General features: G+C 51.7%; 1 protein-coding gene across 2 annotated transcripts in view; it reads right to left on the reverse strand.

Annotated features, from left to right (window-relative positions):
* The window catches only part of SLIT1 (slit guidance ligand 1), a 177349-nt gene extending 160487 nt beyond the window's left edge, over positions 1 to 16862 (reverse strand). For both annotated transcript variants that reach the window (XM_058543652.1, XM_058543651.1), the window contains exon 1: positions 16318 to 16862. In XM_058543652.1, coding sequence (XP_058399635.1) covers positions 16318 to 16514 — 197 coding nt within the window. In that variant the 5' untranslated portion in view covers positions 16515 to 16862. The remainder of the gene's footprint in view (positions 1 to 16317) is intronic.
* Between the last annotated feature and the right edge of the window lie 2191 nt (positions 16863 to 19053).

A 19053-nucleotide genomic window follows, 5' to 3' on the forward strand; every position in this document is an offset into this window, starting at 1 on the left:
GTGTGATTCCACGTTCTTTCCCCTACATCACGAAGCCTCGTGTTGCCGGACCCTGTCGAGCTCACCTCTCACCCTGAGTGGTTATGCCTTGGACAGAGCTGAGGAACAATCTGGATGCTCTGGATAGGACACACTGGGGCCTATAAGACCAGTGCTCTGCCTAAGCAACAAGATCAGGGCAGCTCCCTGGCTGGCTGAGCTAAGTGTGGCCTTAGTGGCTAAGAGCTTGGGCTTAATGGCTAAGACTGTCTGGCTTCAAATTCATGCTCCACCATGACCAGCTGTGTGACCCTGGGCATGTAGCTTAACTTCTCTGTGCCTCAGTTTCCCCACTTGTAAAATAAGGATAACAATAGTACCCACTCCTTAGAGATGTGGTGAGTAAATGACTTACTATTTCTAAAGCACCAAGATCAGTGCCTGGCATACCGAAGTGCTCTCTATGTCAGTATTAACTGCTGCAATTATTTTACTACGACTACTGTTGTTGTTGTTGTTGTTGTTTTCCTCAAAGACCATTGCTCCACTAGGAGGGTGGTGTCCCAGGCTCAGCTCAGGCTGGTGCTGGACTGGCTGGGCCACACTGAGCGAGAGGAGCCAGCTACTCTGCAGGCCCCAGGACGCTAAGGCCCAGGGAAGATGCCCTGAGACCGTTCTCTCTCTTCCAAAGTGCTGAGTCTGCACCATCCTTCTCCCCCAGGAGGAAACACACTCCACTGGCAAACGGCCCTGATTTCCATCTGTTCCTGTGTGGTCCTAACCTGAAAGGAAAACCTCGGTGGTAAAAGATCCTGGAGAAAATTCCCTGAAGCAAAGTTACCAAGGAAAAAACAAAAACACACCAGGATTTCTTGAATCCTCTCAGGAAACAAGAATCTGATCCCCAGCATCTTAGTGTTTGTGATAAACTGAAAGAAACCCTCAGATTTCCTAGAGCTGCAGGAATAAACACCCTGGGCCCCTTGAGGGGTGTCCTGGGGCCTCCACGCACTTCACAAGCGTTTCTCGGCCTGGAGCTCCAGCCACTCCTGGTGCTGGTTCCCTGAGGGCCCAGAACATTCCCACGGGCAGCCCAAGCCTGCACTGGCGATGGGGTGGCTCAGGCTGCCCTCTGAATCCCTTCCCACAGGGTCTCCAAAAAATAAACACGCACGCTCTGACTGTGACCTAGACAGGCCTCGGGCTGGGGAACCATACACCTCGGCCCCGTCCTGTGAAATTTCACCCTCGCCCCAAATCCATGGAGCTGAGCGCCTGTAGAGTTAGACGGGAGAACCGCCTAAAGGAAGAATTTCCCTACCCAGCCGCTGCCCCGACAGCAGTGGAGGGGCCCCCGGACGCCGAACACCCCGACCTGCAGGCCAGCCCGTCTGCGTGTCCACCCCTCCACCAAGGCGCCTGCAGCCCACCAGAGCCACCTAAGCAGGTGCCCCACCTTCACTCTGGCTCCCCTCCAATCTGTTCTCCAAGCCACAGCCAGAGTGATCTTTTCAAGATGCAAATCTGATCATGTCACTCCCCACTTAAGCCCTTCAATGAATCCCCATCGCCCTTGGAATCAAGACAAAAATCTCCTTAACGTGAGCTACAAGGCCCACGTGGCCTGCCCCACGCTCCCCGTTCTGACTCGCTCCCTCCTATGGCTGGGCCTTTGAACTCACCATCCTCTCTGCCTGGAATGCGCCCTCCTTCCTCTCTGCCTAACTAATTCCAACTTTTCCTTCCAATGGATCAAACCTCCCTATCACAGCCCCGCAGAGCTCCCCAGCCCTCTTCTCTGCAGCACAAATCAGGGGCAATTTTATACGGATTTGAGGGCTTCCTTGACAGACGTCTCAGCCCCCACAGGCATAGACTGGGTCAGTTTTTGTTTTTTTTTTTTGCTTGAGGAAGATCAGCCCTGAGCTAACATCTGTGCCAATCTTCCTCTATTTTGTATGTGGGTCGCTGCCACAGCATGGCTGACGAGTGGCGTGAGTCGACACCCGGAATCCAAACGGAACCAGACCGCCAAAGCAGAACACACCAAACCCAACCACTACGCCCTGGGGCCAGCCCGTGTCAGTTTTTTCTCATTATTGTATCCCTAGGGCCTAACACAGTAGTAATACATGGCACCTGATAGATGTTTCAGTAAGTATTTCTTGAATGCATGAATAAATTTACATTAAAACTGACATATTCCAAATAGCACTGGGTTGAGTGGGTTTTCCATGCTTCCCTGCACCCTCACTCAAAAAAAAAAAAAAAACTACACTAATTAAGAAATGCTCTCCGCAAATGGACATCAGCCAAGAAAAGCTCCACACGGAGAGTACGCTGCTGTTGTATCAACAACCTCTCGGAGCGCACGGGTTAAAAGACTAATTTCTCCTCAGCTCCTTTCAGAGGAAAATACCAGCCCCCAGGGCTTCAGCCACTCTGCTCATCCACTTCCTTCCATACATCAGTGCTTCTGCCTCACGGCTTTTGCCCATGTTGCTCCCTCAGCCCAGAACAGCCCAGAATAGCCCTCTCCTCCTCACCTGCCTACCAACATATACAGCTGGCTCACTCCTAACATCTTTCAGGCTTCAACGTAAATGTCTCCTCCTCTAAACCGGCCTCCCCCAGGAGATGTTCACTTGGCTCCTCCCCCAGGGCTGGAACTTGGATTTGGAGTTATGTTCAATATGAGGTCCTTTGTTAAAGGCCAGTCTCCCCTGCCAGGCTGTGAGGGGCAGAGGCCACATCTGGTTTGCTCACTGCTATATGTCCAGCACTCGTGAGGGGGCCTGGCACAAAGTAGGTGCTCACTAAACAGAAGCTGACTGAGCAACCCTGCCACTGAGACCGGCTACTGCTGGCACATGAAGGCCGAGGCCTGGCACACGCTCCGTCAGCCAACCAAGCCTTCCTCACAGTCTCAAGCCTCGGGGGGTCATGATCCAGAGGCTCCTCCAACCCCTCAGCGGAGCCCACAGGCCTGGCACCAACCCCAGTGCTGGGACTGCCCTCCACCATGTGACAAGTCAAGAGGCCCCAAGGGTGAATAGTTGGGGTGCCGCACCAGGGCAGATTTCCCACAGATCCTGCTCTGCCTGGGCTCCTGGGGACCCGTCCCATCTCCCTGGCTTGAGCAACAGCAATAGCCATACGAACTATCACAACCCAGCCAGTTCGTTTAAGCCTCATAGTAGCACCCGGCTGAAAGCTCATTATCAGTCTCAATTTACAGATGAGGAAACCGAGATACAAAGAATTTAAGTAACTTGTTTAAGATCAACTAGCTGGTAAGTAAGCTGAAGAGGTAAGACTTGAACCCTGGCAAGCCTGACTTCAGAGCCCAGCTCTTTTTTTGTGTGTGTGTGAGGAAGATCAGCCCTGAGCTAACATCCATGCCAGTCCTCCTCTTTTTTGCTGGGGAAGACTGGCCCTGAGCTAACATCCGTGCCCATCTTCCTCCACTTTATGTGGGACGCCGCCACAGCACGGCCTGCCAAGCGGTGTGTCAGTGTGCACCCAGATCCGAACCCGGGCCGCCAGCAGCAGAGCGTGCGCACTTAACCACTATGCCACGCAGCTGGCCCTCTTTTTTTTTTTTTAATTTTAATTTTTAATTGCAGTAAAATATATACAATATAAAATTACCATTTTAATCATTTTTAAGTGCACGGTTCAGTAGTGGTAAGTATATTTGCATTGTTGTACAACAGATCTCCAGAACTTTTTCATCTTGCAAAACTGAAACCCTGTAGCCATCAAACAATAACTCCCCTTTCCTCCTTCCCCCTTGACCCCGGCAACCACCATTCCGCTTTCTGTCTCTATGATTTTGACTACTCCACATACCTCACATGCGTGGAATCATACAGTATTTGTCCTTTTGTGACTGGTTTATTTTTATTTAGCATAATGTCCTCAAGGTTCATCCATGTTGTAGCAGGTGTCAGAATTTTCCTGCTTTTTAAGGCTGAATAATATTCCATTGTATGTATACACCATATTTGTTTACCCATTCATCCGTCGATGGGCACTTGGGTTGCTTCCACCCTTTAGCTATTGTGAATAATGCTGTGAATGTGGATGTACAAATATCTTTGAGACCCTGCTTTCACTTCTTTGGGGCATCTACCTAGAAGTGGAATTGCTGGATTATGATTAATTTTTTGAGGAATCATCATACTGTTTTCCATAGTGGCTGCACCACTTTACATTCCCAGAAACAGTGTGCAAGGCTTCCAATTTCTCCACATCCTCACCAGTGCGTGTTTTTTTTTACAGTAGCCATCCTGATGGGTGTGAAGTGGTCAGAACCCAGCTCTTAACCCCAACTCTATGGTGTATTCTGTTCTGAGACCCGAATTGCACCCCAGTCCCTTCACTACTGAGGCCCAGATTTGCTCTTGCCAATCCGCTTCCCAGATCTGGAGCCCACCCCAAAACCACCACCCTGCAGTCAGGGGCCCGCTGTCAGCCACCAGGCCTCCATGTCCATTGCCTGCCAGCTGGCTCTCTACTCGCTGCCCACCCCAGGCCCCCAAGAGGCTGCCCACCAGCTAACTTCCTGACACTGACCTCTACCTGCAACACCACCTCCCTGCATCCCTCAACGCTGCTCACCACCCTACCTCCGGGCCAGACACCCCCTCCCTGCCAGCCTGCAACTTGGGTCCACCCCGCAAACGTGTAGGCAGAAATCAGTTGTGGCCAATTTGCCTTTATGGCCCCAGTGCTAAGCCTGACAGGGGTTTTGTAGATGCTCAATGAATGTCTGATGAATGATTGAATGAGTGAATGAATGAATGAATGAATGAAAGAAGCCAGGCCTTATTAAGATGTGTGGAGCGGTAGTCAAGTTTAAGAACTAAACACAAACACGTCTCAGAGCCTCAAGACTCAGGGACCCTCAGCGCCACTTACTAGCCTGCTATTTGACCCTGAGCAGATGACTCCACCTCTCTGAACCTTCTCATCTGCAAAGAAGCGGTAAGTAATACCTTTGTCCCGGGACTGCTATGAAGAGTAAAAGGGCGGACGTGGGTAAGGCATCTGGCTCTGAGCCTGGGACAAGGTTGGGGGGCTCTAAATGGTGACCACCAGCACCATCACAACTCCCTCTTCCCTGCTCTGTGCCTCAGTTCTTCTCTGACCTGTCACAGGGCATCTTCTCTGGCTGTCTCCCCCAACTCCAAGGGCTATGGCTCCTCCTTCCCACAATCGCCGGCCACCCCCTCCATGGCCTGCCGCCCTCTGCCCCCAGTGGGGCTCCAGTCCACCTCCCCTACACTGCAAACAACTCACTCCCCCTCGGAGCTCCTGCGCTCTCTCCTCCGGAAAACTTCCTCACCACCTACTCACTCCTCAACCATCTGCCTTCCACCTTCCATCCTCCCAGGAAACCGTTCTGCCCAGCTTTGCCGTGACCCCCATCACAGTTCCGGAAGCTTTCCTTGGCCCTCACCCTCCGACAGACTGGCTGCTCTCCACACTGTTAGCCCTCCTCCCCATCTCCAAACTCCTTCTCCGGCTTTGGCAATAACTACTCGCCCAGGTTCCAATCCACAAACGTTCAGCCAGTGCTCCCCTGCGCACGACACAGGGCGGGACCCCCTCCTGCCGCTCCCCCACCTCCTCCCTTGTCGCCTTCCCCTCCTCCTGCCCTCCTAATGGGGGCAGGCGCCAAAGACAATCCTTGTGAGTCTCGGAAGGACGGACTTTCCTCACCAGGAGAGCCCAGCACCAAGCAGTGTTTCTCAGATTGGGTTCTCAGCACCTGCCGCATCGGGATCACCTGAATGGCCTTTGCTAAAGACCTGCTGAGTCAGCATCTCTGGGATGGGCCTGTGAATCTGCATTTTATACCAACTTCCCCAGAGATTCTTATTCCTGTTGAAGTTTCTGCTCCACTGTCCTCAACTGTTTCCCCAGGTGGCCCTCCCAACTGTCTCTCCAGCCTGAACACTCTTCAGAGTAACCAGCCCTATTCCTACCTCGTACTTTTTCACATAGCTGTTTATTGGCAATTCAAACAAAACAGGCAAACGCCAACTTCACGGCTTCTCCTCCGGGATCAGTCACCCTCCCAACTTCACTCCATTCACAAGACCATTCTCCGAGGCTTGAGCCTCGTGGGTCCCCCACGACCTTGCTCCCTCTGCGCCCTCCGCCTCGGGCCAGGCCTGCTTCCTCTCATGTCTTGGCCTCTGCAGTAGCCTCCGAATTCTATGAGGACTGTAGTATTTCCTGCTGCTGCTGCTACAACATATTACTACGTGCTTAGTGGCTTAAAACAACACAGATTTATTATCTTACAGTTCTGGAGATGAGATGTCCAAAATCAGTCTCATTGGGTTAAAGTGAAGGTGTTGGCAGGGCTGCATTCCTTTCTGGAGGCTCTAGGAGAGAATCCATCTCCTCGCCTTGTTCAGCGTCTAGAGACTGCCTACATTCTTTGGCTTGTGGCCCCTTCCTCACATCACCTCTTGCTTCTGTCCTCACATATTTCCTGCTACTGACTCTGACCCTCCTGCCTCCCTCTTAGAGACACCCTTGTGATTATGCTGGGCCCACCCAGATAATCCAGGATCATCTCCCATCTCAAGATCCTTAATTTAATCACATCAGCAAAGTCCCTTTTACCCTGGAAGGTAATATATTCACAGGTTCCAGGGATTATGATGTGGACATCTTTGGGGACCGTTATTCAGCCTACTACAATGACCCTATTTTCTAAAGCAAAGATCAGAACTTTGATCTTAATCAAAGTTAAAAAAATTAAAAAAAAACACCTCATCAAACACATCTTTTGAGCACCTACTAAACACCAGGTGATGGAAACACAAAGATACATGAGACACAGCCCCTGCCCTCGGGAAACTCAAAACCCAAGGTACCATCAAACACACCACCTGCTTAAAAAGGATTAAAATTATCTGCCCTACAGAAGAATTCCAATTAGTGAATGTAGAAGAAATGAGGGAAATAGAAAGTCAAAATCAGATAATAACGGTTGCAGGCAAGATCCATTAATGGATGCTAAAATTAGTAGGTGAGAATTTGAGGACAAAAAGGATCTTACATAGTAACAAAGTATCTCCCCCCAAATATTGCAATCCCAACTGCCAATGGAAGGAGAGTAACGTTACAGTGGAGAAACCTGACAGACACCACCTTAACCAAGAGATCAAGGTTAACACACCAGCAACGAGACATGTCGATGTCATCAACCCCCTGATAGGATACTCTGAGAAAGACACATCACCTCTATGGCACTCTCACCAAAAATGCATAACCTCAATCCAATCATGAAAAACAGCAGACAAACCCAAACTGAAGAACATTCTACAAAATAACTGACCAGTACTTTTCAAAAGTGTCAAGGTCATGGAAAGGAAGGAAAGACTAAGAAAGTGACACAGATTGAAGGAGACTGAGCAGACATGACAACTAAACACAATATGGAATCCTGAATGGGATCCTGGAACAGAGACAGGACATTAGTGGAAAAACTGGGGAAATCTGAATAAAGTCTGAGGCTTAACTAATAGAAAACTAAATTTCTTAGTTTTGATAATCATACTATGGTTAGGAAAGATGTTAATATTAGAGGAAGCTGGGTGAAGGGTGTATGGGAACTCTCTTTGTACTATTTTTGCAAATTTTCTGTAAGTCTAAAATTATTTTAAAATAAAACTTTTAAATTTTTTTTAAAAAGAATAAAAATACAGCAATAACAGCAAAACTGCTGTCACAGAAAAGCCAGAAACCACAGTCACTATAACCAGCTGATCTCCTCACCGCCAGTTGGTCTCTCCCTCCATTCATTCTCCACACCAAAGCCAGGCAACAGAATGTCTTAAAACACCATTTTGCACTTGTCACTCTCCACTCAAAACCCCAGGGGGCAAGCGCTCAAAGGGTCTTGTCAAAAGGACACGAGAGCAGCTTGAAGGAGCTCCCACTGGCCGTATGCGGGGCGCTCTGAACATCGAAATAAATAATGAGAGCAACAAACTATAACCCAAAGAATAAAATAATAACCCACAAGTGCATACTGTAATAGACAAAGAGATGGAGGAGAAGGGAAAGCTCTTTCTTACAGCAGAATGCCAACTAATAAATAGAGGAGAAATGATGGAGTTAAACCTTTCTCCTCAATGGGCATTAAAACTAGTGGATGAAAGTTTGATGAGGAAGAGGATAGTCACAGAGTCTCAAAATATCTCCCTACACATTACTTACTAATAACAAAGGGGAAAATAGTAATTTTTCAGCAGAGAAGCCTGGCAGACACCAACTTACCAAGTAATCAAAGCTAAAATCACTAATATTGGGACAAATTGACATCCTGTGTCTTCTGACAGGACCCACTGAGGGGACACAGCATCATTTATTTAGCATTCCTGCCCAAAATGCATAATCTAAATGTAATCATGAGGAAAGAGCAGATGAAGCCAAATTAAAGGACATTCTACAAATTAACTGGCCTGTGTTCTTTAAAAATGTTAAGGTCAAGGGGCTGGCCCAGTGGCGTAGCAGTTAAGTTTGCGCGCTCCACTTCGGTGGCCTGGGGTTTGCAGGTTCGGATCCCGGGCATGGACTGACACACCACTTGTCAAGCCATGCTGTGGCGGTGTCTCATATAAAGTAGAGGAAGATGGGCATGGATGTTAGCCCAGGGCCCATCTTCCTCAGCAATAAGAGGAGGATTGGCATCAGATGATAGCTCAGGGCTAATCTTCCTCACAAAAAAAAAAAAAATGTTAAGGTCAAGAAAAACAAAGAAAGGCTGAGGAACTAGTCCAAATTAAAGGAGACTAAAGAGCCATGACAAGTAGATGCCATGTGTGATCCTGGACAGGACTCTGGACCTGGAAAAAAAATAGCCAAAAAAGACATTATGGGGACAATTGACAAAATTCCAACATGAACTATGGAGGAAATAATAGTATTGTATCAATGTTAAATTTTCTGATTTTGACAGCCTTATTGTTCTTAGAAAGTACACACCAAAGTATTTAGAGGAAAAAAGTGACAATGGCTCCAACTCATTCTTAAATGGTTCAGGAAAAACATGCGTGTGTGTGTGTAATATATGATAAAGCAAATGGGGCAAAATATAAACAATTAAATCTGGATAACAGACATACAGGAGTTCCTTACATTTTTGTTGCAACTTTCCTGTAAGTTTGAAACTATAACAAAACAAAAAGTTACAATAAGCAGAAGGGATCTTTTTGGACAATGCAAATATTCTAAAATTGGATCATGGTGATGTTTGCACAACTCTACAGATTTAGTCAACACCACTGAATAGTAAAAAAAAATCTTAATAAAAAGTTTTACACACACACAACCTCTGATAGCTCCCCATTTCCCAGTCCCATGGCCTGGTGTCCACCCATTATTGTAATCTCCTCTCTCAGAACTCACAAACACAAATGTCCACCCCATCAGCTGGGTCTGCTCGTCACTCTTTTTATATATTGGATATATACGTGTGTGTGTATATATGTATATATAGTATACTGGATATATATATATTGGATATATCTTGGATATATACTGCTCCTCACTCAAATATATGGCATGCACCTACTGAATGCCCTCAGAGTCCCTTGTCCTCGCTTCACCTGTCTACTCACCTAAGTCCTGCACAACTTCAAGACCCAGTCCAAATCCCCCCTCCCCAGTCACCACAGGGGTCCAACTCTTCCTTCTGATCATTCACTCCCATCTCCTCATCCCTAGCAACGATGGAGCACTTTCTACGTGCCAGACATTATTCTAAGCACTTTACATGGAATAGAGTAGCCCCCCTGTATGTGAGGCGGATACACTCCAAGACCCCCAGTGGATGCCTGAAACTGGGGCTAGTCCCAAATCCTCAACACACTGTGTTTTTCCTATACATACACGTTTGAGATGCGACAGCAAAACTAGCACGGATTTCTTCTTCCTTCTTCACAATTTCATAGACAGGAGATGCATTCTTACCGTAGATCTTAGTAACCTCAGCAGATGATATTTTTTCTTTCCTTATTAAGTCGAAAACTTTCACCTTTTCACTTAAAGGAAGCACTTTACAGCTTCTCTTTGGCATGTCCGAATTGCCAGCATCACTACTCTTGCGATTTGGGGCCATTATCAAGTAAAATAAGGGTTATTTGAACCCAAGTGCTGTGATACTGTGACAGTCGATCTGACAACAGAGATGGCTACTAAGTGACAGCTAATGAAGGGGCAGATAGCGTTTACAGCGTGGATACGCTGGACAAAGGGCTGATTCACATCCCAGGTGGGACAGAGTGGGACGGCCTGAGACTTCTTCATGCTACTCCGAATGGGGTGCAATTTAAAACTTACAAATTGTTTATTTCTGGAATTTTCTATTTAATATTTTCAGACTGGTTGACTGCCACTGAAACCGAGGCAAGCAAAACTGCAGATAAAGGGGAACTACTGTATTTCACTTGAACTCACAGCCCTAAGAGGTAAGAGCAGATAAGTACTATTGTTGGCCCCATTTTACAGATGAGGAAATCGAGTCACTAGTGAGCCAGCCAAGATCACTCAGGTGGTAGTTGATGGGGCCAGTATTCAAACCGGGCCATTCTTGCACCAAAGTCTGCGCTGGTAGCCATGGCATCTACGTCCCTACAGACAGCCTGACACATTTGTTCTTTTGCAGACAGACCTGTCTCCCCCACCAGGCTGCAAGCTCCCCGAGGACCTTTCTCGACACTCTGCTCACGGCAGGTGCCCAACAGCTGTTTGTCCGCCACAGGCTGGGTTCCAGAGAGCAGAGGAGGGGGGCTCGATCTCCGTCAAAAAGAGGAGGCAATTCTCCCCACCAAGCACAGCCCAGCTCCCTGGCTACTGCCCAAGGCCCGGCCGTCATCTGCTCTGGGTAATAAGTATTTGTATGGCGATAATTACAGCATTTGGGAAGAAAATCCCATTAAGCAAGAGCCCTGCCGAGCTGCTAATGCCAGCACAGAACTGGAGGCGGCAGCTCCGCCAAGCTCCCGTCTGCTCCCAATAATGCAGGAGCTGCCTGGCCCCGCCGCCCCTCACCCGGCCCCAAAAGAGCACGGCCGCCCCTGCTGGCAGCCTCGGGCAGCCCAGGCCACCACAGCCAGGCCCCTGCCTCGGAGAGGGGGCACCGAGAAGGGTTCCCAGCAGATCCAGAGCACCCGTGGCTGCCGATGAGGGAGGAGAGAGCAGGGCCACACCGGGATCCAGCACTGAGTGGTGCCCAAGTTCCTTTCACCTCCCTGCAATTCTGTCACCTTAATAACCATAATAATACTACCATTTACTGGTCACTTGCTGCGTGCCCGGCCCAGCGTGAAGTGCTTCTCCCAGCATTACGGCATTGAATCATTACGACCACCCTTTGAAGGTGGTCCTGCCAACATCCCCACTTGACAGGCAAAAAATGGGGTCTGCAAAGTCACACTTTCCTCCAGAGCACTTATCCCAGTTTGCAATTATGCGTTTATTCTCATACTGTGTCATTCATCTCTGCCTCCCCTGCTGGACTCACACTCAGGGAGAAAGGGGCGGTTTTGGCTTCTGTCTGGCACTACTCATTCTGCACGATGCAGACATTCAATAGATAGCTATCTGTTGAATGAGTGAATTAAACCCTATCGCCGGCCCAAGGTCCTCCCAGCTGCTGAGTGGCAGAGTGGCTCCAGAGCCATGCCATCACGCCGTCCACCCTGCAGAGAGTCCCCACACAGCACCGTCCCTACTCCCTGGCTCCAACTCCCAGGATGTGGGGCCAGGATGCCCAGGTACCGGGAAGGAGCCCTCTTGAGCAGCCAGACCCCAGGAGAGCAGCTTGCAGCATGGCCAACACTCAAATGCTTACTCTCCAGCCCCACTTGAACCCTCAGACCCTTAGCTTGAGCTTCTCGAATAATAAAAATAATAATATCATCTAATTGAATCAGAAAGCATAATATTTTCACACACATAGTGTGAGTGTATCCTGGCAAAGGCCCCATAAGGTAGTAGATGTCACTATCCCCAGAGGTGCGGGATAGTAGAACACCAGCCATGTGCCAAGCACGCTGCCAGGCCTCTAATGCCCTCACTTACTTAATCCTCACCGTCAACCTGCAAAGCTGTCATCAACCCCTTTTACTGATGGGGACACTGAGTCTCAGAGCAGATGGAGTGACCACACCGGGGCCCCACCACCAGTCGGTCAGAGCCCAGCAATAAGCCCCGTGTACCTGCGACTGGAGACACAGCCCCACCGGGAGGCAACGCCCCCTGCACAGCACAGGTATCCGCTGGAGGAAACCACAGTGCCTGCTCAGAATGCCCAGACCGGCAAGGCCCCGCTGGCAAGCACGGCTTCCGTCTGGCCCCCTGACCCTTCTCACCACGGCCACCATCTAATCATTATTTGGAGTTCCAAACAGGATCCCAGACAATCAGCCTGGGGGTGCCCTGGGCAGTCTTCCTTGGGCGTGACCACCCAGCCCTGTTGAATGGGGCCTCCAGACGCTGGGCCAAGCCAGGAGAAGGCGCAGGCCCCTCAAGCCTCTGCAGCAGGCAGGGAGCTAGGGCAGTGGACAAACTGGCCAGGAGGCAAGGGGACACAACAAGGAAGGCAAGAGAGTGGCCCCCACGGGCTGACGAGCAGCAGAACGTGCTGTGTGGGCCTGGGGGCAAACGGAAGCCGGTGGGCCTTCCCAGGGCCCTTCCCTGCCTCTCCATCCGCGGGCCTTTCCCCTCGCTGCACCCCACACCCTCCAGGGGAAGCTGGGGCAAGCCCAGAATACAAGTGCCCAGGGTAGAGGGGAGAAGCAGTGTCCCCACATACTACACTATCTTATCACTCTTTCCTGGACACACTAGTCCAAAAGATTTTTTTAATTAAAATAATCCAACTGAAAGTCAAGGTCCTTGAGTGGAAGAAAAGACAATTAATAGTGGCCATGGCTGGATCTCTCTGAGCCTGGCCCTACAAAGAGACGAAGCTTCCAGAGGGTCTCCATTGCTGTGAATTATTCAGCATCCCTTCCTCACCTGGCCCACCAGCCCCACAGCCCCTCTAGCTGAACCAATTTCCTCAGCAGCTCTGGGGCCTGCACAGCCAATTCCCAGAAGTTCCCGCAGCAAACCAATGACAATGTCTTCCCACTTGAGGGGATAGGCCTGGACCCAGAGTTATGGAATATATGATCATAAAGTTGCCGGGCCTCCCCGGCTGCAGTAGAAACTGCCCAGAGGACAAAGGCGGATGCACAGCTGCAGTCCATAAAAATTTCACAGCCTCAGAAGGAGCCACCGTTTCAGGCTCTGATGCTGCGATGCCCATATTGATTAGAGAGAGCATTTGCCACAGTTATTTCGAGTCCGCCGGGGGTTCTCTCCAAGGCCTCTTTTCAGGATGTTCTTTTCGTCTTCAAATGGCTGTTTCGAGGCCTGCTTGTTGAAAAGGCAGGCTCCCCCTGCTCTCTACATCCTTTGCCAATCCAAGAAGTTTTGCACGCAGCAAAGATCAGACGTCCCCCCCGACCTCCCATGATAACTCACCCCTGGAGTCCAACCCTGAAACCCCAAAAGGAAAAATCAGAGAGAGAAGGGCCTTCCTGACCCTTCCTAAGCTTCCCAGCCTCACATGCCATCACAGCCCACTGGACACAGCATGTTTCAGCCTGGGGTAAAGCTAGTCCAGCTGCCCAGGGCAGGCATGCTCACACCTGCAGGCCTTTCGTTGATGTGTTCCCTCTGTCTGGGCTGCCTGCCCTCTCTGCTTGGCAAAATCCAACCTAACCACTGCTGAGTCCCAAAGTGCCCTGATAAAACAGCCCATCCTCTGAGAAGCCGCTTTACCCCAGAAAAGGGCTTCTCACCCCAATATTCCCCCCCACAGCCCCATCAGGCCCCTGCCTGGCCCTCTCCCAAGAGCTTACAGTTAGGGATCCCCTGCCACTCCTCTCAACTGTACATCCCTTGAGGGCAGGGACTTGCTCACTCCCCGCTGGAGCATCAGCACCCAGGGTTAAGTTCCTGGCTCTGTAAACATTTGCAATAATGAGACTCTTCTCCAGATCCTATCATAATAATGGCTCTCTTTTTTTTTTTTAACTCTTTATTTATTTATTTTTTCCCCCAAAGCCCCAGTAGATAGTTGTATGTCATAGCTGCACATCCTTCTAGTTGCTGTATGTGGGATGCAGCCTCAGCATGGCCGGAGAAGCCGTGCGTCGGTGCTGGCCCGGGATCCGAACCGGGGCCGCCAGCAGCGGAGTGCGTGCCCTTAACCACTAAGCCATGGGACCAGCCAAATAATGGCTCTCTTTTAGCAAGCATCATAATGTACGAGGCATTCCTGTCCATTATCTTCAGTCCTCACAAGAACTAGACACCTTATGTATCAGCAGCCCCTGATGGAAAGCAACTAAGGCTCAGAGAAGTTAAGTAACTTGCCCAAGATCACACAGCAAATAACTCACTGAGCTGGGGCTCCAGTCTAGGCAGTCGGAGCCCCAACTCTTTCCTCTCCACTAGGAAATTTCACTCCCACCTCACCGTGATGGCAGAAGAGCTTAAGAGCTCATGAAAGTCAAAACAGACACTGTTCTCAAAACTAAAAGTGGAGAGAGAACAAGGAATGAGATGCCTTCAAGATTCAGATCCACAAGCAAAGGCGAGGGGCTAACGTGTCTCAGACCTAGGCTGCTACCAGGGTAGCAGCTGCAGGAGAAATGCCCTGTGGAGGAGGCAAAGGAACAGAGTAGGTCCAGAGGGAACAGGTGTGGAGGGTGACTGCAACCGCAGGGGTTCTCTGGATGGATTTCTGACCCTCAGCCCCTCTCCAGGGCCACACAGGATAATGCACAGGCTGTCCCAAGGAAAGTCGGTGTGGTCTGTCCTGTCCCCACGCCAGCATCTTTCCCCCATCCCACAACACACACGCCCGCTCACACACACACACACACACACACACACACACACACACCACACATCGATTCCCATCTATATTGCATCTAGATTGCAAATTCTCTGAAACCTCCATGGGAATTTTTCAGATTCAGCCAAGAAGAGTGTGGGGCAAATGTGCACTCTCTAATTGCCAACCTTGGTACAGAGTGTGATCCAGGAAACAGCTCTCCCCAGGGTCAGATTTCTGCCTCTGACCAGCTGGGAGCCATGAAAATGTACTCGAAAGTTATCAAAATATGTACACCTTTCCTGACAGCCACTGCAGCCACCTAGGAGTGTGGCAAGGAGGAGGCAGGTTTCAAAGGAGCCAGCAGCCTTCTCCGAAGTCCAGTTCAAAAATCTCCTGAGGCAGTCACCTCTGCAAGCAGCACAAAGGCCCTGCATGGGACCAAAAGTCTACACACACTGCCCATGTATAGGGATTCACAGCCTCGCACTACTGAGGTGACACCACGGATACTAGGAATTCACACAGACACACACGCTGCAGGAGAATCTCGGAGAACAAATTATATAGGTCTGTAAACACACACACACACACCTCAAAGCTCAGCGGGTCTAGAAAGGGCAGAATTTCCTCAAGAATTTAGAAGTGAGAGAGAACAGGGGAAGAGAAACGATGTTCTTTATGACTTTTCGTGGTCAATGTCTTTAACCTCGTGTCTCCTGCTCCAAGCTCCTGACTCGCAGCATTATTCCCGGTTCCCGGTCCAGATCATGCCTACCCCTCTCCAGATGCTGAATGTAACATACCCCAAGTCCCAAACCCAAATCCCTCAGGTCCCATTGTCTGCCTGGGCTGGGGATGGCTGGATGTGAGGTGGGGGACCGAGGGAAGAATTCTTAATGCTCCGGGGCAAACAATGGGGAGAAACGGGTAGACTAGAAACTTCAACTCCGTCCCATCCTGCTGCCCACCACCAGCCCGCAAGCCCTCAGAGCCCAGATCCACACGCCCCACTCAGAACACAGCCCAAGCCTCGGTTGCCCAAAAGGAGACATGGTGCCTGGCGAACGCGAGGAGCTTCCCTCTGGGGTGCCAGGAAGGCTTTCTGGCACTGATTCACAGGCACCCTGGAGGAATAAAGCGCTGGCGCAGTGGGAAGCACCCGCCGGTGCTGAGCGCGGGCGCAGGTGTGAGAATGGGAGCTGACAGCCCTGCCGAGGGCCCTTTGAATCCCGGGAAAGGGAAACAGTGGGCTCCTGGCTCCTGGCTCGACAAGGACCCTGGCAGGCACTGATTCGTCTATTGGCTGCGGAGCCAGGGCCCCAACGGTCCTGCCCCCACCCCCAGCCCTGAATTGCGTCGGGATGGGAGGGCAACCTCGGGGCTCCCTGCGGGCTGGGAATGGGGGCCATACTCACAGGCGCTCCGTGTTCCGTGGGATGTTCTTGGGGATGGCCTGCAGCCCTGTGCCGTGGCAATCCACCGTGGTGCCAGTGCAGGTGCAGAGGGCGGGGCACGCCGTGGCACCCAGGCGCCACGCGGCTGTCCACAGCAGCAGCCAGAGCTCGGGCCGGAAGAGCCCCGCCGAGGGCCCCCTCCCGGGCGTCAGCGCCATGGTGCTCTCACCGCGTCCCGCTTGCGTGCCAGACGGCGGCAGCCGCTTACCATCCCCGTCCGGGGCTGCCTCCAGGTGCAGTCCCGGGGCAGAGCCACCCAAGAGACCGCGGGCTTGTGCGCGGCGCCCTTGAGGGCTGGGAGGCACCTTGCTCCTCCAAGCGACGGCGCCTGTGCGCGGACGCAGGGAGGGCGCCTTGGGCGGAGGGCGCTCGGCTCCTCTCCGGTTTCTCGCTGGCTGCGTCTCCCTCCCTCCCTCCAGCTCCCAACTGACTGCCGCGAGGAGGAAAATGGGCAGGCCCCGCGCGCACACGCACCCCGCGCGCACACACACACAGAATCACACACTCACACCCGCACGCTCACTCCCACCCGGCAGTCATCCATCAATCGAAAAGCACACATCCAGGACCAGACTCCTCCCCGCCCTCCCCTACACACACCCCTCCACCCCCGTCCCCGCCTCCCGAAGACCACTCGGCTGCTGCTGCGAGCAGCGTACAGTTTCAAAGGTGAAACCTCCGAGGAGCAGGGGGCTGCGGGCAGGCGGCGACGTGGGGGAGGAGGGAGGCCCGGTCCCGACCCTCGCCGGCTCTACACACACACGCGCGCAGACACACACACACACACACAAACGGCAAGGATCACACACACACACACACACACACACACACACACACACACACACGGCGAGGATGCGCACACTTAGATGCACGCACCCGGCACCCGCAGCCCCAGCTGCTGGTCCGGAGAGGGGAGGGGATCTTGTTTTGCCGCCTGGACCTCTTCCCCGGGTCACAGACAGGCTCTCTCCGACGGCAGGACCGGCTACCAGGCCCCACCAGACTTGCTTTGTCAATTCTTGGTGCAAGGGAGCTCAGTGCCTCAGGTGGCCGTCTCCAAGCCACCCGCCTTACTTAGCCTGGGACCTGGAGGGCGGAGCCTGGGGCGGGGAGCCAGACTTGAGAGACCTAGGCCAAGGACATCTCCTTCCCTCCTTCAACACACTCTCGCCAAGACAGCAGCAACCCCACTCCTCAGTGGGGAACACCGAGCTAGCTGCACCCAGAATAAGAATGGCCAGGATTTGGCCATTTGCACAGCAGGGAGATGTTATTTCTGCCAGTTCACCGCTGCCGGCTTCCCAGGTGGTGGGCAGCGGATATGGGAGGGAGGGGGAGCTACAAATACAGCAACTCTTCCTCTGTTCACACTAGCAACCCTCCATTTCTGACAGGTGACAACAGAAGAAAATGAATATTCAGTCTGTCACCAAAGGACTGCAGAGAGGGCTGCAAAAGGGTGGGCAGCCCGCATGGGAGAGAAGCACCACCGCCATCCATGTCAGACCCTGGGCCTTCCGCTCCTTTGGGCAGGGACTTTTCTCACAGGAAGGCGGATGTCGCCATGAGTGTGAACAGGAAATCAGGGGGAGGGAGAATTATCCCTCCCCCAAATCAAGGTGCTCTGTAGGACCCAGACATCCTTTGTCCATCAGTGGGGCCCTGATTCCAGGCTGCCTACAGCCAGCAAGAAGAAACAGTTGAGAAGGAACAGTGGAGCAGCTTGAGAAGCACCTCCCCTCAGAGGAGATGACAGCCAGGGTTTCCCCTTGGGAGAAATCAGAAAGAAAGGTGGCTGGTCCACGAGGTGCTGGGGGTGGGCACAGCACGGATCCAGTTTGTCCGAAGAGGGTGGTGTGGTATTGAAAGCCTTATCACCCATCAGGTACCAAAAGGCTCAGAGTTTTTCTTCGTTTTTCTTTTCCATCTTTTTTTTTTTAATTTTTATTTATTTATTTTTCCCCCAACGCCCCAGTAGATAGTTGTATGTCACAGTTGCACATCCTTCCAGTTGCTGTACGTGGGACACGGCCTCAGCATGGCCGGAGAAGCGGTGCGTCGGTGCGCGCCTGGGATCCGAACCCGGGACGCCAGTACCGGAGCGCGCGCACTCAACCGCTAAGCCACAGGGCCGGCCCTTTCTTTTCCATCTTGATGAGAATTTTGCAGTATCTCTACTGTCATAGCACAGATAGAACTGTGGCCAGTATGTCGCAACGAACTTGGCTGGTGTTATGGGCTTTTGATGGTTCTTTTGAACCATCATACTCGCCACGAGCTCCACCCAGGGCCATGGGTCCTTGAGCATCTATTCAATGATGGTTCAGGGGGAAGGGGCGTTCTCGGGGGGGTCCCGGTGTGGTGTGATGGTAGAGAACTCGCCCACAAATCAGGCCAGAGGTCGGCGGTCTGCAGGAGTCTGCTCACCCCTCTCACTCAGATTCCTACTCCTCCTCCACGGGGTGCTCAGCCCCCCTCCCTTGCCTACCCTCCCCAGCTGCCTCAGGCGGAGTTAAATCCTCATTCCTCTGAGCCGGCTGCTTTGTTTACCGGCTCCTAGCTGGAGCTCTGTTTACACATGTGGCTCCTTCCCTGACACCCGCCCTGAGGCAGAGCCTGCCCCCACCCCCATGGCTTCCTCACTTTGGCACTTAACCCAGCACCAGGCGCTTAGTAGGCCTGTCACAGACGGCACTC

This window comes from Diceros bicornis, chromosome 6 (genome assembly GCF_020826845.1).
Source record: "Diceros bicornis minor isolate mBicDic1 chromosome 6, mDicBic1.mat.cur, whole genome shotgun sequence".
Classification (NCBI taxonomy): domain Eukaryota; kingdom Metazoa; phylum Chordata; class Mammalia; order Perissodactyla; family Rhinocerotidae; genus Diceros; species Diceros bicornis.